This window comes from Callithrix jacchus, chromosome 21, assembly GCF_049354715.1.
Source record: "Callithrix jacchus isolate 240 chromosome 21, calJac240_pri, whole genome shotgun sequence".
NCBI lineage: Eukaryota > Metazoa > Chordata > Mammalia > Primates > Cebidae > Callithrix > Callithrix jacchus.
Window position 1 is genome coordinate 2,351,165 of NC_133522.1, and position 18,993 is coordinate 2,370,157.

An 18,993-nucleotide genomic window follows, 5' to 3' on the forward strand; every position below is an offset into this window, starting at 1 on the left:
GAGAAAAAATAACCTAATTTTAAAATGGGCAAATAATTTGAATACCTATTTCTCTAAAGAAAATAGACAAATGGCTAATAAGCATATGAAAAGCTACCGACACCATTAGCCATTAGGGAAACACAAATCAAAACCAAAATATAAAACCACTTCAGACTCACCACGATGCCTACAAACACTAGACAACCACGGGGCTTGGTGAAAATGCGGAGCTTGGAACACTCCAGTATTTCTGGTGGGAATGTAAACTGGCACTTTCGAAAGCAGTGGAAATATTTCAAAATGTTGAACACAGCACTCCCAAATGACCCAGCATTCCATTCATAGGCATATACTCAAGAGAATTTAAAACAGGCTCTTCATAAAAGCCTGTGCATGCAGCATTACTCCTACTAGACAAAAGTGAAAACCCAATGCCATCAACTCATGAATGCATAAATAAAACGTGATACGGTCATATAATTGAATAGTATTTGGTAATAAAAACATACTAAACAAGTAAAAAGAATCACAACTGCGTGAATCCTGAAATAATTAAGCTAAGTGTTCTGAAGAAGCCAGGCTCTAAAGACCACATATATTGTATTATTCCATTTATATAAAATGCCAAAAATAGGCAATCTATAAAAAAAGAAAGCAGATTACTATTTACCTAGGTCTTGAGGTTGGAGGAATGAAGAACTGTTAGTGCGTAGAGTGTCTCTGTGGGGTGACATAAAAGCTCTAACAATAAGAATACCATGCAAATAGCTGGGGCAAGAAAATGAAAATCATGACATAAATATTACCGTAATCAGTATTAATAGGATTTGTTGAATGAATAAAACCACTATTCTAATGACATATTACCATAATCAATATTAATAGTATTTATTGAATGAATAAAACCACTGTTCTAGAGACTTTACATTATAAACTTCAGTTCTCACAAAAATCTTATGAGGTGGGCAATATGATTATTCACATTTTACATATAAGGAGACTGAGTTTTACGAAAGTTGAGTCTAAGATCCCAAAGTCAGAGAGATTCAGCAAATGGCAGAACTGAAAGTCCAGTTCTTAAAGAAGACACAAGAGTAGAGCATGGAAAAAGAATCTAATATTGAAGGAGCAGCTAAGTCACAGTTTTGGAAAATATGAAGTACAGCCCTATCAACTGCCACTGCTGAGAACTCTGGGAGTTCCCGCTTCAGGAGCTCTGTTCAGCTGGTTGCTGTGAGGCACAGCTCTACCACATTTTCTCTGTCTTTTGGTCAAATATTTCAGTTTGGTGTTATCTCCACATGTAGTGAAAACAACCCAATGTCATCAACTGATGAATGCACAAATGAAACGGGATATAGTCACACAATTGAATAGTATTTGGCAATAAAAAGGAATGCCAAGTAAGTAAAAAGAAACACATAACTACGTTTTCAATACATGTGGGTCATGGGTCATTAGGATACTTCTCTTTATTTGGCTAAAATTAACAGAATTATTAATTTTTCTATTCCCCTTATTTTCTTAACTTCTAAGAACTCCAATATGACTTGATTATTTACTCTCAAGGACTCCATTATTTTTAAACACCAATCAGAGCTAAGTTGACAGAAATTAACAGCTAACTAAAATTTAATAACTTCTAATATACTTGTCAGTTACAAGATTCTCTGAGCCTCTGATATATTCCCAGATACAAATTATCTTCATTGTGAAGTAGACAAGTTTCATTAAAACTGAGTAAAGCTTGCTTCTGTGTATATAAAAAGGTTTTCAGATATAAGAAGTCTCATTTTTTTATTCTGTCCAAATTTTAAAAATTAAATTGAGAACCTCTGTCTAGCATAGTTTAACCATCCAACATTGTCAACACTTATTTTTCTCTTTTTATCTTCAAATCCTCAGCAACTTTGTAGATATCAATCCTTTTTGGATCTCATATTTTGATTCACTAATGCCAATATATTACTGTTCACCAAATTTTCTTCAACAATTCCTTGTAAATACTTATTTTATTTTAAAAGTTTCCAAATCACTTAGCACATTCCTGCTTTGTTCAATATACTTTCAGTTAAGTCTGTAAGTATTTTGCTTCACTCAATTTTAATTTTTTTCATTAATTGGTTCAGATTTTTTATATATTTTATTTTTCTCTTCTATCACAGGGTTTGTGTATTGGGGCAACTTTTTCTCTCCTTTTATTAAATTTGTTTTAATGTCTTGTAAAATGTCTTTCCTAGCTCGACAGCAGCCTCTCTTTAAGGAATTCGAAGCTCTGTAGCATTTCACTCCACATATCATCTTTTTGTTTCAAAGTCATAACCTTTAATTAGAAGGAATGAAAATGCCAGCTGAGTCCATCATTTCTCCTCCCAGAACCTCAAAAACCTGACAGTTGCATTCCAGCTTTGGGGTAACTGTGTTATTGTTTCCACTTGAAGTCTGCTGGGCTAACAGTGTCTTAGTCAATTCAATGAATCATAGCTACCTGGACACATTTAAACTTTCTAATTCATTCACAAGGATTAGTAAATATGACCTATGTGTCCCTTATGAGTGCTTTTCTCAACAACTTACTGGAAGAGGGGAGAATATGGAGGGATAATTTTCTTGTAATTACCAATCCATAAAACACTTCTCTATGCCTATGGATTGCTACTTTTTCAGAAGGCTTAGGAATATACTTGTGAAGATTCATACTTATTAAATTGATGCTCTAAAATTATGTCTCATGTTCTTTTACACTATGGAACATTTTTCAATTAAGCAACCTTTTGACACTGATCTGCTGAAATATTTACTCAGGAATTCAGAGGGCATGTTTATTCAATTTCATACTGAACACAAATTCATATAACTATAAAAAAGGATGTATTCTAAATATTTTTTATCCCTCATAGCTACCAAATGATTTCTCAGCTGATTTCTTCAAAGCATTTTTCATATCACAAAAACCACAGTTTGTATTTGTTCCTACTTGTGAGTAATGCTTTTCAACTGACAACTGTTTTTAATTAAAATGCATTCATCTGAAAAGTTATTAGCATAATGTGTTAGAAGGTAGGAAATATTAGACTTACTGACATGGATAATGAGTTTTTGTTCATTATATGTATTTTCAAGTCATTGAATTCCATCCGTGAAGGTTAAAATAATGATTATTCAATAAAAAGTCCCAACCCCAACCTTTATTTTTAAATTTCTGTTTACTTCTGCAAATGCATCAGCACAGTATCTTTTTTTAATATCACACATTCATTTTTGCCATTAGTCTTGAAATTTACCAAAAATGAATTAAGAAAACACTAGGAGTACAAATATTAAACAGAAACAAACCTAATTTCTGTAACTTTAGGGGAAATTCTTCACACACCAAAAACTGTTTCCCTCTGTTTCCTTGGAAGACATGCATTAATGAAAACCATAAATATCCCTTGCATATTTACTGAAAAGCTGCATTATGAATAAATATCAAATCTGTGCACATATACTAATAAAATTCATATGATTAAACTATATGGAAATCCAAATGAATGTAAGATATATAGCATGTCCGTGGATAAAAAATAGTAATGTAAAGAAACAAATGATATGTCTTTGTAGAGGGTACCATGTCAGCAAAATATCAAATTTAAAATTTTCATATTCTTTGATAAAGCATTTCTACTATTAGAAACATATTCTACATAAACACATCACAAGACTGTTCACTGAGCAGTGTTCTAACTCAGTAAAATATTAGAGACAAAGATCTCCAATAGGTGAATAGACAAATTATGTTTTATCTATACTTTAAAATATATTATAGATATTAATGTAGCTCATTAATCAGACAAGTCATTCAGTAATTCACTTAATATAAATTAAGAACCTGTTATGTGCCAGATAGCATTCTAGATGTAGACTGCACATCAGTAAAAATTTAAGACTAATTTCTGCTTTCACAAAACCTTTATTTGGTGATAGCCTGTTTGGAAAGAAAATGATTTTAAGAACTTAAAAAATATCATTGGTGAAAAGTGCTCTAAAAAAACAGAACGTAAGGTTAGGTAAGCAGCTGTGAGTGAATGAGGAAGGTATTCTTTTACGTGGGATATTAAGGGAGCGCTTCCTCCCGTGCGGTGATATTTGAGGCCTGACTGAGGTCCAAGCCAGAAAAAAATCTGGGGTAAGAGCACTAAAGGATGAGGAAAGAGTAAGATCAAAAACACAAGTTGGGAGCAAGCCCAGCTTATACGACAAACAGCAAGGGGCCAGTGTGACAAGTGCTTAGTGTGCAAGAGAAGTTGAAAGTACTGAGTTCAAAGACAGTTGGGGAAGGAAGATCACCAAGGCTGTGGCGGGCTTTTGAGAAGACTTTGGCTTTTATTCTAAATAAGACATGGAACCACTCTGGAGTTTCTGCCATGAGGAATGGCAATATCTGGCTTGTGATTCAGGTGGGTCATTCTGCTGGCTGTCTTGAGGCAAGTGAGGAAGGGACACCAGTTAAGATGGTATTACTGAAGGCCAGGTGTGGGGGATCATGCTTGTAATCCAAGCACTTTGGGAGGCAGAGGCAGGTGGATTACCTGAGCCCAGGAGTTTGAGACCAGCCTAGGCAACACAGCAAGACTTCATCTCTACAAAAAAATAAAAAAAAAAATAAGCCAGGAGTGTAGCTAGGACTACAGGACATATTCCTGTAGTCCCAGCTACACATGAGGCTGAGGTAGGAGGATCCCTTAAGCGCAGGAGGCAGCAGTTGCTGTGATCTGAGATTGTGACACTGCACTCCAGCCTGAGTGACAGAGCCAGACCATGTCTCAAATAAAAAACAAAAGTGCTATTGATATAGTCCATGGGAAAGACCACAGAGCCTGTATTAGGACAGCAGCAGTACACATGACAATTCTAAGATTGACTAGACAGGACTTGCTAATGGTTTGAATATGCAGTAGAAGAGAAAGAAGGAATGTCAAATGTGGATAGGTCAGCATACGCTGATGGCTGCCTGCCAGGTGAGATCAAAGCAATAAGCAGAAAAATGTGTAGAACTAGCCCATTTTTATTTTTAAAAAGGGTCTAAAATACAGGTACCAAACTTTTAACACCAGAAAACAGTACAGAACTGGCTTACTTTTATGTAAAAAGAAGATGGGAAGAGAAAAGTCAAGTTTCTTCTATAAATATATGCAGGAACCATACATTTTCATACTTTACTTCATAGATTTTGGTATTATTTGAGCATTTTTCTGCTACCATGTACTATTTGTGTATTTTTAAGGCAATTTTAAAGCCTATCTTACTGGAAAGAGGAAAGATTTTTAAACTAGAAACAAATACAATTCTGGCAATTGAGCTGCCACTTTCAATAATACAAATGCTAAGTGAATTTCCAAATAAAACATCTCAATCAATGATGATCTCATAATTAGAAATGTAAATTTTAATCTTTATTTTTTTAACAATATAAATACTTAACTGAATTACCAAATTAACTTCTCATTTTTAAAAAAATAAACTCATTGATTGTCATACGATACAGGATGGAAACCCCAACTTAGCATCATGATATGCTAGAAAAACATGGGCTATGAAAAATCCAGGAAATTCTGAATTCAGATATTATTGTTTTTTGTTTATTTCTTTATGTTGAATGTATTCATTATTTACATTTTTAAGTTTAGGTGTATTTGTGCAGGTTTGTTACATAGGTAAACTCGTGTCATGGGGGTTTGTTGTACAGATTATTTCATCACCCAGGTATTAAGCCTAGTGCCCATTAGTTATTTTTCTTATCCTCTCCCTCCTCCCACCCTGCACAGACAGACGCTGTGGCATACCACAATGTCATTCCCCTCTATGTGCCCCTGTATTCTCAACATTTAGCTCCCAATTATAAGTGATAGCATGAAGTATTTGATTTTCTGTCAAAAGAAACAACTGAGTAAACAGACAACTTACACAATGAGAGAAAACTTTTGTAAACTATGCGTCTGCCAAAGGACAAATATTATTAACACTGAGTAGCAGAAAGTCCATTTTCAGTTGCTATAACAGCCCAAAATACAATTAAAAAAAGAAAAAGAAAAGAGTTTTATTTTGCTCACAATTTTGGAGCATGAAAGCAACTTCTGGTGAAGGCTTTCATACTGAGTTTTAACATGGCAGAAGAGTAAGAAGCACATGCAAAAGAGAAACACAGAGAGAAACAGAACAGAGAAACAGAGAGAACAGAGAGAAACAGAACAGAGATACAGAGAACAGAGAGAAACAAAAACAGAACAGAGAGTAACAGAGAGAACAGAGAGAAACAGAGAGAACAGAGAGAAACAGAAAAACAGAGAGAACAGAGAGTAACAGAGAGAACAGAGAGAAACAGAGAGAACAGAGAAACAGAGAATAGAGAGAAACAGAGAGAATAGAAAGAACAGAGAATAGAAATAACAGAGAGAAACAGAACAGAGAAACAGAGGACAGAGAGAAGAGAGAGAAACAGAGAGCAGAGAGAGAAAAACAGAGAGAACAGAGAAACCGAGAGAACAGAGAGAACAGAGAAACCGAGAGAACAGAGAGAACAGAGAGAAACAGAGAGGGCCAAACCCCGTTATAACAACCTACTCTTACAAGAACTAACTCAGTACCACAAGAACCAACCAAGTCCTGCAGGAACTGCACTAATCCCTTCATGAGAGTAGAGCCCTTATGATCCAAACATCTCTTAAAGGCCCTATCCCTTCACAATACCATTACATGGGCAACTACATTTCAACATGTTTTACTGGAAACAAGCCACATCCAAACTATAGCGGTAAGTAAGTTTAGAAAACAGCTATCCAGTGCTAGGCACAGTACTAGGCAGTGCCTATCAAGCTATTCCTAGTGTCAGACCACAACTAGTTCACCTTCTTACATGGATGGGTGTAGTGAGGAATGCTTAATGATGATGGTCTCTTCCTAGTACAGTGGCGAACAAGGGGACAAGTACTCAGTCTGGGTGATGAGAAACGATTAAGCTTTCCAAGAACCTTGACTGTCAAGATTAAGTCTACCCACGCTGTCTGCCCTCAGCTCAAACCACGTCCACCACAGCTTCCTAGGTTGCTGAGAATTAGTAAGTCAGTCAACTCCTTGACTCCTGTCATTCTTCCTGGAGACCATGACACTTTTCATGACTACTGCAGACCATAGACATAGCTTCTTTCTCTCAACTGCTACAATGTGTGATCTATGATACTCAGTTTGCATTTATAATATACTCTATAATGTAATGTCCACTGGTTTTATAGATAAAGGAGAAACGGCATAAATAACTTGGAAATTTCAATCAAAAGATATGATTTAACCCACAGCCTCGATGCTCTGATTTGAATAAAAATCAAATTAGTTGCTTAAATTTATCTGACTTTCAGGTTTGTATCTATATCATAAAGGACATAATATGGGTTCCTCAGGTTATTATGAAGATGTTATGACCTATCTCCACAGTGAAGACATTTTAAACTATAAGATATTATGTCAACCAGAATTATGATGAAATGATTTATAAAGTTTATATTCTTAATAGAATATATACCATAAGCATCTTGATGTCAGGGATTGTATCTCAAATACTTGAATTCTCTCAGCAAAGAAGTATGTGCCTTTTTACTAGGAGGCATTAATAACTGACTTGGTAGTAATTTACCAGGAGACAGTAATAACTGAGTTTGTACACGCTACTGATTAATCAAATAACTGTATCTTCAATTAATACAAAAATAAAAAAACAACAAAGGCATATGTCACTAACGTGGTATGAAGTATGTTAGAACAAAGAATTAAATCAAGTAATAGGTAAAAAGTAATGCAGTTTTTAAAAGTATAGTCTATGGGCTAGTATCTGCCTGGCAGAGTATTACTGACCATTCTGGAGAAAACCTGCCTTCTACTAGAGAGTTTCTCAATTATTCTTTTCTTGAAAATATAATCTATAACAGTGAAGAAACTAAGGACTAAGAAATATTTTTCATTACCATAATTCCACTGTCAACACTGAATATCAATTCTTAACTAAGTAAAAAGAAAAGCAAAGAAATCAACACTAGAATATAATTCATAAACAATAATCAGAAAAAGAAGAAAAGATAAGGCTGGGTTAAATTAGAAAAAAATTATGATTAGCCACCACTAATTCTCTTAAATAACAAATTCGAATAAAATATTTCAGTGTTTAGTAATGAAGATATAGATAGACGTAACAGACACTAGTAGAAAACTACTGTATCAACATGGACAAGGCAATTATGATGTGTATACAGCAATATAAATACACACAGCAATGAAAAGTGGATGAAGTTGAATTTGGACAAAAACACTAAAATGGCAATACTCCAAAGTAACTTTATAAAATCAGGAGGCTCAAGAGTTGACAAATAATTAGTTATCAAGCATAAAGGTATCTTTGGAAGACTACCACCCATGAATAATGGTTTATTTCTCTTCACCTTCCATTGTTTCATTGGTTTAGCCTTAAAAATTCAATACTCACAGTGATTTTTCCAAGAACTAATATATTACAACTGAGAAAAAGACAGAATTCCTGACTTCACAAAGTTGCAACATCATGAGAGAGAGAAATGCAACTCAGTATCTTTCGCAACATCAAGGGCAATGAGGGTTACACCAGTATTGTGCAAAGGGTGTTACAGGCTCCCAGAGTCTCTGCATAAGAGGTCCTAGACTTTATAGGTGAGGGCGTGGCATTAGTATTTGAACTAGGGCATGAGTAGTTTTGGCCAAACCAAGGACTAGAAAATGAGCTAACCTCGAATACGAATACAGAAGCACATGAGAAATTATGCTTATGAGATGGTAATACGAACATTGTGGCTGGATCATTAGGCTAATGAGGAAAGATACAATACGAAGCTAGGAAAGTGACACACACCAGGTTTTCAAGATTCTTTAATGTCTGCTAAACACAGTAACTTGAGACAATGACAAGTTAATGTAAGTTTTGAAAGTGAAGTCTCCCTGAATAGAACTTTGTTAGGAGACACTGCGCAGAAAGGATAAATTTTAAGAAGTAAGGACACAAAGACCTCAAAGCTATGAATGTTGAATTTGTGATGACGAAAGGGTTAATGTTAAGTCTTTAATTTTCAGTAGTGAATTAGGAAAATGGTGCTGATCCACAAAAAAAAGACTGGGCTATAGAAAATATTTTGATAAGTATTTAACGTTCTAAGGTCATGGTAGCCATAAATGAGATGTTTAAGAGAGAATAAGTTTAAACAGTAGAAGAAAAGCAGAAAAGAAAATAGTGAAAATACTGACATTTAAAGAGAAGTAGAGAAATATAATTGTTTTTGCATTTAGTCAAGTATTTAAGGAATAAAATAAGTTCTCCTTATATATTTCCCACCTTTTAAGATTACTGAGTCATTTAAATTGTTACCCATTTTATCCCTATATCATCTGCTTACAATCCATATTATTTATAGCGATTTAATTTCATGTGCTAATAGATAACTTTACACAGCAATGTTATATAGACTTTTTATAAAAATCTCATTTTATTTCAGTGTTTAGTAATGAAGATATAGATAGACGTAACAGACACTAGTAGAAAACTACTGTATTAACTATTATTAACCTAACTTTACAAATAAAGAAACTGAGGCATACACTGGTTAGGTAATATGCCCCAAATCACACTGCTTATAATGAGTAATACAACAAAATTTTGAATTTACAGTCCATCTTTCAACAGCTACATTTATATTGTCTTTACATATGCTACACACCTTTTGCTACTCATAGCTATTTCTGTTTTATGTAATAATATTTTTTATAATTTAAGTTAAATTTTGTACTAGAATTAAATTCAAAACACGTGAAAAAATGTACATTTTTTTTCTCTATCTATCAATCAGTCACTGGGCCAGATTCTCGTTTACCTTGGACCTGTTATGCACTTATAAAACTGGAACAGTGTTCTTGGGTGTAATTTAGCAATCAAGGGCAGCAGACAACAGGATCCACCTAACATCAGTTTTGTTGAGCATTGTGAAAAGGGACAACACCGTACATGGCAATGGTTGACAGCATGGTGGGACTCCACGCATAACCTCCCAGTGTCCCGGTCACTCAGACATGGCAATGGTTGACAGCATGGTGGGACTCCACGCATAACCTCCCAGTGTCCCGGTCACTCAGACATGGCAATGGTTGACAGCATGGTGGGACTCCACGCATAACCTCCCAGTGTCCCGGTCACTCAGACATGGCAATGGTTGACAGCATGGTGGGACTCCACGCATAACCTCCCAGGGTCCCGGTCACTCAGACATGGCAATGGTTGACAGCATGGTGGGACTCCACGCATAACCTCCCAGGGTCCCGGTCACTCAGAACTTAGGATGCACACAGTCAAAAGACACAGCACAGGGGGAGTAAAGACAATCTCAGTTCAAGCAATCCATCTTTTTGGGGGCCTCTTAGTCTTCTGTACCTTACTCCAATTCTCTGGTATATCAGTATGGATTAAATTTTACTTAGCAAACACTATTGAGAATTAGGTATAGGTGTTTGGTTTCAGAAATAGAACTGTGACCAGATTTTCATTTATTTTAGACCTGCTATATAAGTATAAATATCTTGAGTCTTGAGTCTGTGGTGAAAAGAGGGGTATCTGAAGATGGAAAGATCACTAATCAAATATAAAAAATTTCCTTTTACTACAAATCTATATAATAATATGAAATAAAATTTTATCTATTTATTTTTATCAAAGTGTAATTACGTTTTAAATACTTAGAATTTTTTTCATAAAGCTGGCCGATTCAAGAAAATATCTAATATTTCTTCTCCTCATCTTCAGGGAAAGAAAAAGTAACATCAATAAGAATTACTAAGACATTTCCTATAGCTTAAACAATCTACTGATTCCTAACTTTAAAAATAGCCAAAATTACACCAAGGTTACACATCAATGTAAAAGAATTAAAAAAAAATAAAAAATAAAAAAAGTAAAAGAATATAGGTAGAGGAATCATAATCAACTTAATGTGGTAGTTGACAAGCAATGATAGAAATTTTCCTCGATGAAATATAAGACATACAGAAGCAAATAAAGTATATATGAAAACAACTGATCTATAAGACAGTCCAAGTTTTAGATGAGTCATCCATTTTCAGAGTCATGCAAAGATAAACTTTGCCAAATAAAAAACATTTTTTCCTTTATACTTATTTAAAAATAGTTGGGGAGAATTCCAAAGTAGGTACAGGATCCCATTTTCAAAAATCTCATGTACATCCACAATGGAACATTATTCAGCACTACAAAGAAATAAGCTATCACATAGGGAAAAGACATGGAAGAAACTTAGGCACATTAACTAAATTAAAGAAGTTTATCTTAAGAGGGTACACATTGTATAAATAAAACTACACGATGTCCTAGAAAATGAAAAAACTGGTACAGAAAAAGATTAGTGGTTGTCAAGGGTTAGGTAGGAATGAGCATGAAGAATATTTAGGGCAAGGAAAATATTCTGTATTAGACTATAATGCTAGACACACGGTATTTGATATTTATCTAAATCCATAGAATATACAACAAAAAGTGTGAATCCTAATTAAATGAACTGTGGTTAATAATAATGTATCAATGTGGGGTCATCAATTGTAACAAGATCATATATTTATTCTTTTTAACTTTTCTGTAGCCTTTATATAAATTTCTCAACTTAAATCTACTAATTGTGTTGGTATTTACAGATATGTATTTTTCATCAATTAATTATAATATAAATCTGTAATTAATGTGCTCCACTAAATGCTTTAAATTTATCATTCTACTTAACCCTCTAAAATTACCTAGAAAGGTAGGTAGTATCAAGTTATTTTAAAGATGAGAAAGCTACGTATGGAATTGTTAAGTGACCTGACTGAAGTAACACGTCTGTGTTTTTATTTTGTAGGGTTTTATAGGCTTGTATACATACAAAATATCTTTCTACTTAAAAAATATAGGTAAGACATGCTACGTATTTGAGTAAACTGGTAACCTGTTACAACTCGAATGCATGGCTACACAAACTTCATTAACCTTGATCACGTATGAGTCAGCTGATGACTGAATTTCCCTCACTCTGCAATTCAGACAATACAGAGTGAGTGACGACTACTTCATTTCAAGGACTCCATCAGCTCTGGGATTCCATATTGAACAGCAAAGTTCTATATAGAAAAACAGACTATTGTGCATGGAGGTGAGTATGGAATCAGAAAATCCACTTATATTATGATTATATGATTCTAGGGGAAAGATGGTGGTATCATGAACCAGAGTGCTTCCAATAATGATGGTCAACGTCAAGCAAATTCTGGATATATTTTTAAGGTAAAATCACAGATATCCGTTGATCAATTGAAAATATAGTTTGAGAAAAAGTAAAATTAAGTAGAATCCAAATTTTATCTAGAGTAACTGAACTGCTGAAATTATAAAACAATGAAAACTGCAGAAGGAACAGACCGAAGTAGGGAAATAACGTTTTGATACATGTATACATTGTGTAAAAGTGAAATCAGAGTATGTAGCATATACATTACATCACACACCATATATTTATCATTTCTTTGTGGTGAGAACATTCATAGTCCTCTCTTCTAGCTATTTTGAAATTCAGAATACAACAGGTAACAGATGAATGAAGAAAAAATATACATACACACAAAGGAGTATTATTCAGACATAAAAAGAACGAAATCCTGTCATTTGCTGCAAGGCAGATGAACTTGGAGGAAATGAAGTAAGTGAGGCAGAGAAAGACAAATACTGCATGAACTCACACATATGTGGGATCTAAAAGAGCTGATCTTACAGAAGTAGAGAACAGTGGTCGCCAGAGGCTGGGATGGATAGTGAGGGAGTCATCAATGGATACTAAGTTACAGTTAGATAGGAGAAGTAAATCCTGCTGTGCTATTGCACAGTAAATTGACTATAAAACTTAGGTCCTGAAATTAGTTTTAGCCTAAACACGCCCTCTCAAGGCCATTTTGGAATCCCCTGTATCTTATCTCCAGAGTTCTCCTAGGCTTAGGAAATAAACATATGAATACTTATCACTTTGAAACTTGAACTTAAAACCAAGAGCAATATTATGCATTTCCTTGAGCTTGAAGTACAGGGAAAAAAACGAATTACGGAGATTACCCACTGCCAGTTATATAATATACACAAAGGAGCTTGAAATTTTTGACATAAATTTTATAATTTAACTTCAAACTCTATCATTATAATGGATTCATAAAAGCTTGATATTCTTTTTTTAGGCTTATGTAAAGCAGACACATGCCTTTTTAAATTAGCTAATTTTGCATGCTTTAAAACCATTACATTTCAAACATGTTTTTGAAAAGCCAAATGTTTTTAATTGATATTTTTTAAAAAATTTAAGAAATAAATGTTAAGTTGAAACTAAAATGTGAACTTTTTAATGTACTCAATTCTGGGGCCTAAAATGACAAATTCCCATACAAAAATATCTTTCTGCTTAAAAAATACATGTTATAAATGAATATGTTGTTTTCCTAGAAACTTTTCCAACCTGGCTCCTATGGAGCTGCAGCATGTACATCCAGAGGAGAAGTAACATCGGGTTCTGGTGAGGTGGTCTCTTCAGTGCCTTCTTGAATTTTCCCCCCTTTTAGCAGTGTTGAAAATAGGTCTGGAAAAGCATAGGAAAGCTATATCAAATTTTCCTTAGGAGGTTTGTTCCATACTGTTTTAGCAGCTCTGCACAGTGAAGGTGATATATGGTATGACACTAAATATTCATTTTCACTAATGAGTCCTCACATGTCAAATTAATAATATCCTCAATATAAATATAAATACATTAAATTAACTCAAATCAGGAGATATTTGAAAATATGCATGTGTGAATTAGATCAGAAATATCCTTAGCACTACATATACATACATATAATTTTTAAGGCAAGCTGAACTACTATAAATATATATAATTTTTAGGATGGTATCCTTTATATAAAATGAAATATAATGCTTCACAACAATCTGGAATTTTTAATATGCTATATTTATATATATTTTTCAAAAATATTTAAGTATAATATACTCTTTTAAAATCTAGAATATATTAAATGAATTATGTAGTAGGAAGTATTTCCATGTAGAATATCTATAAGTTTTATATATGTCATATAAATATATTTATATAATAGTTAAAATATGTGTAAATGTTTAATCAAAATTAAAATATCACAAATTATATTTTTAATCTTGAATGGAAAGGGAATATTATACCCTGGAATTATTAATCATTCTTAATTTGTTCAAATAATCAGTCATTAATTGGAAGATAAAAAAATATTTTTATTTTACTTTTCCACAGTATTGGCTATATTTCAGGTAGTTAACTTACTGATAATTTAGTTATAGTTTATTTCTAAAACATATTAAAATGTTGTTAGAGCACTGTCTTCAGGTTTAGTGAAAATGAACATGGTAATAAGTATTCAAAGAAGAGAGGTTGCTAAAACAGTACCCATTCATCTAAATGCTCTTAGTGTTACTGGATCATTTAAACTCGTACGAGGCTTGGGTAGACATTAGAGAACCAATATTTGATTCTTTATATTATGTCTGAAAATTAATATAAAAAATAAATATCACATCCCCATTTCTTTATAATGTTAGTATATTAAAAACAAGTAATGGAGAATGTAACTTTATAATGTTAGGAGCAAAGGTAATATTAAAGCTATCATACTTAAAGGATGTTTTTTCTAACTCTGCTTTCATATTTTCAGGAAAAGGACATTTGAATTATGTGATTATTTTATGTACTTAATTTGTGAATATTTATTTACATTTCATTGGACTTTATAATTATCCCCTCTTAATTTATAATTTTATATAAACCACTAATATTTGAAAATATTGTAAATAATGTATATAATATAATTTTTACAAATGTTCCTGTAGTCCCTTATCATATTACTATAACATAGTTAGACGTAGGGTAAACTTATACCCAATAGGTAGTTTCCTTAACAAAACACAAAACCAGTATAAACAATTATTTCTGCTTAGTACATTTTGTCTGATAATTCTAGAAATTTGTATTTGATTATTTTAAAACCATGGTTAATAAGGTATGTCAGAAAAAATAGTTCTGAAAACAAATTATCACTTACAAAAGTGGTAATTTACAACTAAAATAAAAATACCAAATGTGCTAATACAATTTATTTAATAATAATGGTATAAGGTAAAATAAAAACGGATCATAAAGAATACACTCCAAAAACGGAAATGAAGATTAAATCTGCAAGGAATAAAACTCTGATAGAAATTGATACTACCTCCCTGGACATTTAAGTTAAAATAAAAATGGTCTGCTCAGTCAAAGACAAGTAGTCTGTTTACGAACAGCCTTCTTTGTGGCTTAAATATGTGCACATTTACTTGTCCCTGTGAATAAAACCCACTGGAACAGAACAATGTATTTCATATTTTTAAAATGAAACTCTCTCGATATCTTATTTAAGCATGAAAAATATGATAATGTAGGGAAAAGTCTATTCTTTAATGACAGAAACTTCTAATGTGAAGCTGTTCACCAACATAACATTGCAAACACTTATAGAAAATAATTTAACATTGAACAATCAGAAAACATGCTCAATTGAAAGTGTGGTTAGAGAGAGCTGTCTATGATAAAAACCTATGAACATACAGACCTCGGCCCTTGAGGAACTACTAGCAGTAATGTATATCTAAAGCTTTATAATCAGTGGATTATTTGGATGTAAATAACATTTATGTCTTCGGCTTGTTGAAGAAAATATTTCAAATTGTTATTGATCATTATAAAGTTCATATAACTGACTTAAGACTCATTTTGCAAAAGTTCTTTCCTTGAAAAAAATTACTTGCATAAATTCAGCTGTTTCAAGAAAATCAAACTCCCTGAAAAGTGTGTGTGTGTGTGTAAGAGAGAGCGTGTGTGTGTGTGTGTGTGTGTATGGGGTTGAGTGTGTGTGTGCATGTGTGTGTGTAAGAGAGGTAGAATATGTAAAAAACAAAAATGCCATAATTTTCAGACATTTGTAAAAATATCAGTAAATAATATGATTTTGGTTGTAATAAACCTCAAACTTATTTATTTGGTATATGAAATAACTGCATCACCTTAAATCACTTCAGACCCGTTTTCATCAATTGTTACAAAAATTGAGTCATAAAATACCAAAGCCATTTCTCCCAAATAATGACAATCATCCTTTGGTCATTTCTTGTTACATAACGGGATAATCATCGTGTTCTTTATGTTACCCAAAACACATTAAATACCCATATTCTCTTCTCCTATTCCTCAATTCACAGCTACTTGTATCATATATAAAACTTTCCTATTTCACTTGAAAATTGATAATAACAAACTTACTCTGTGTCCTTAAAATTTGAAACTAAATTATTCTTCTAAGAAACTAATATTCTCAACTGTCTTGTACTTTCATGATGATTTGCAATTTGATCATGAATCTTTCTTACTTTCCCACTTTTTATACAGTGTTAATGAAACTACAATTACAAGAGAAATCTGTTATAACTAATTTCACTTGTAGAATTGGAAATCAAAGTAGAGTTAGAAAAATTCTAAGAAAAGTTACTATTTGCTGTTCAGATATTTGCCTGTGTCCAAGTCTGCATTCTAAAGTCATGAAAATGTTAACCAAAGTTTTTATAAACATATTTAGCTAAAAAATAATTAGGTAACTAACAGAGGCCTGCAATTTTAGAAACTTGGAAATACAACAGTATATTATAAGTAAAATGAATAAAACCGCAACCGCATTTTTAAAAGTATATTTTAATCACCTACTTCTTTTTCTTCTTTCCCTCCCATTTCACCCCTTCTTCATCCTTTGTCCCTCTCCAGACACTTCCCTCTGTCAGTGTGTACTTACCAGTTATATCCTTGCTTAGGAAATTCCAAAGGCTAATCTCAAAACAAACCTGGAATGGAGCCTTGATTGAGGAAACCTCCTTCTTAAGGGGAGTTGCAAAAAATTAGTCTACCCCCATGGGGCTGAAGTCAAAATAATGCCATACTTACATCCAGATGGATGATTACCCAAGATAAGCCTTTGGAACAAAGACACACAGACTCTGCACCCTATACCACTCCTGTACGTCTCCTATACCAAGTTTCCCTTTAAAACACCTATAGTACATTAAAATGTTTTTCAGATCATACATAGAGAAGCATATAACTAAATAATTTTGCATGTTTTTATTATGACATTAATATTTTTGAAATACATATATATTTACAATATTTGTAAAACTTTAAAATATCCAAAAAATAAACACACACCACTTTTTACAATCATGCATTTTAGAGATGGTGGTGAACTAATTTGTGATTACAGTTCACCGTCTGCTCAGTTTGCCACCTCTCTGGCTTTCCAAACGAACCTGCTTTCCTTCCCACTAACCCTTGTGCTTCCTGTCTAGCTTTGAAGCAGTGGGCAGATGAACCTGGGTTTGATTACAGCAGAAAACATACTAAGGCAATTTAATGACTTCTAGATCCTATAGATAAATTTTACTGAATATTCATAATTAGTTTTCATTATGTCTAATGTGTATGGCTTAAGTAATGTGAATATATGTTAAATAACAGAAAACCAGTTCTGGATGTTGGTAAAGTAAATGTAAAAGGTAGGCTAACTGAAATATATTCTGTATTTTAAAAATATTTATTTTGAAATTTTTCTCACCAAGGAGTAAAGGATGAACAAAGGATATAAAGTTGGATGAATTACATGACAGGGTAAAGGTGGCCAGTTAGAAGCAGCTGCAGTCCACAGCACTCACGCAGAGAAATGAAAGGGGTGAATGAATACAGCACCTTCAACTGGAACATCCACGTTCTCACACTGGGACTGATCAGGCAAATAATTCAATCCACAGAGAATGAAGGAAAGAAGGGTGGGGCAATGACCCACCCTGGAACAACACAGAGCCAGGGAATCCCCACCCCCAACCAAGGGAGGTAGTGAATGATTGTGTGACCCTCCCGGGGAAACCAATCTCCTCCCACGGATCTTTGCGACCCGTAGATCAGGAGATCCCCTCATGAGCCCAGGCCACCTGGGCCGAGGGTCCAACACACAGAACTGTGTGGAGTCCCAGCAGAGTAGCTGCTCAGGCACACACACAAACCCAGGAGCTTCGCATACTCTGGCTCCAGGATCCCTAATGAGGGTGTGTGCAACTCTGATAAGGCAGGTCCATGCACACCCCTAGGAAGGGGGCTGAATCTAGGGAGCCCAGCAGCGGTGTTCTGAGGGCCCCGCTTCCATGGCACCTCATAAGATAAGACTCACTGGCTGGAAATTCCAGCCAGCTAATTGCGACAGGGTGGAGCCTGTCTGAGGGGGAAAGGAGCTCACCAGGGGAAAAGGCAGCTACCATCTCCGCAGTTCGGTTGACTCAGCCATTCCAGCCTGCTGTCTTTGGAGGGTGCAAACAGTCTGGATGAAAAGGTCCCCTTAGTGCAGCACAGCTGCTTTGCCACATCATGGCCAGACTGCCTCTTTAAGTGGGACCCTGATCCATTCCTCCTCACTGGGTGGGACCTCCCAGCCAGGGCTTCGGCTGGGACTCAGCCAGCTTTCTACGGACAGAGCTCCGATTTCCACCTAAGACAAAGCAGCTGGGAGGTGAGGCAGGCCACCACCTTGCTTGTTCCAGCTTCTCAGTCATTCCAGCCTTCGGGCCCTGTAGAGCCCATAACAATCGGGGCTGATGGGAACTCAAAAACAGCACTTTCTCTACTAAAAAGCAGCCAGAAGGTTGTTTTTTTTTTTTTTTTTTTTTTGCTTTTTGAGACAGTCTCACTCTGTCACCCAGGCTGTGTGCAGTGGCATAATCTTGGCTCACTGCAACCTCCACCCTTGTAGGTTCAAGCGATTCTCCTGTCTCAATCCTTCAAGCAG

At 34.3% G+C, this 18,993-nt stretch overlaps 1 protein-coding gene across 4 annotated transcripts in view; it reads right to left on the bottom strand.

Moving 5' to 3' along the window:
- The window catches only part of EPHA6 (EPH receptor A6), a 999,349-nt gene that overhangs the window by 849,799 nt on the left and 130,557 nt on the right, over nucleotides 1–18,993 (bottom strand). Inside the window, exon 1 of one of the 4 annotated variants that reach the window (XM_017967134.4) lies at nucleotides 13,569–13,662. The exons of the other annotated variants lie outside the window; for them this stretch is intronic. Within the exon in view, the coding sequence (XP_017822623.2) occupies nucleotides 13,569–13,616 (48 nt within the window). The 5' untranslated portion in view covers nucleotides 13,617–13,662. Of the gene's footprint in view, nucleotides 1–13,568; nucleotides 13,663–18,993 lie in introns of those variants that run through there. 4 annotated transcript variants of the gene reach the window in all.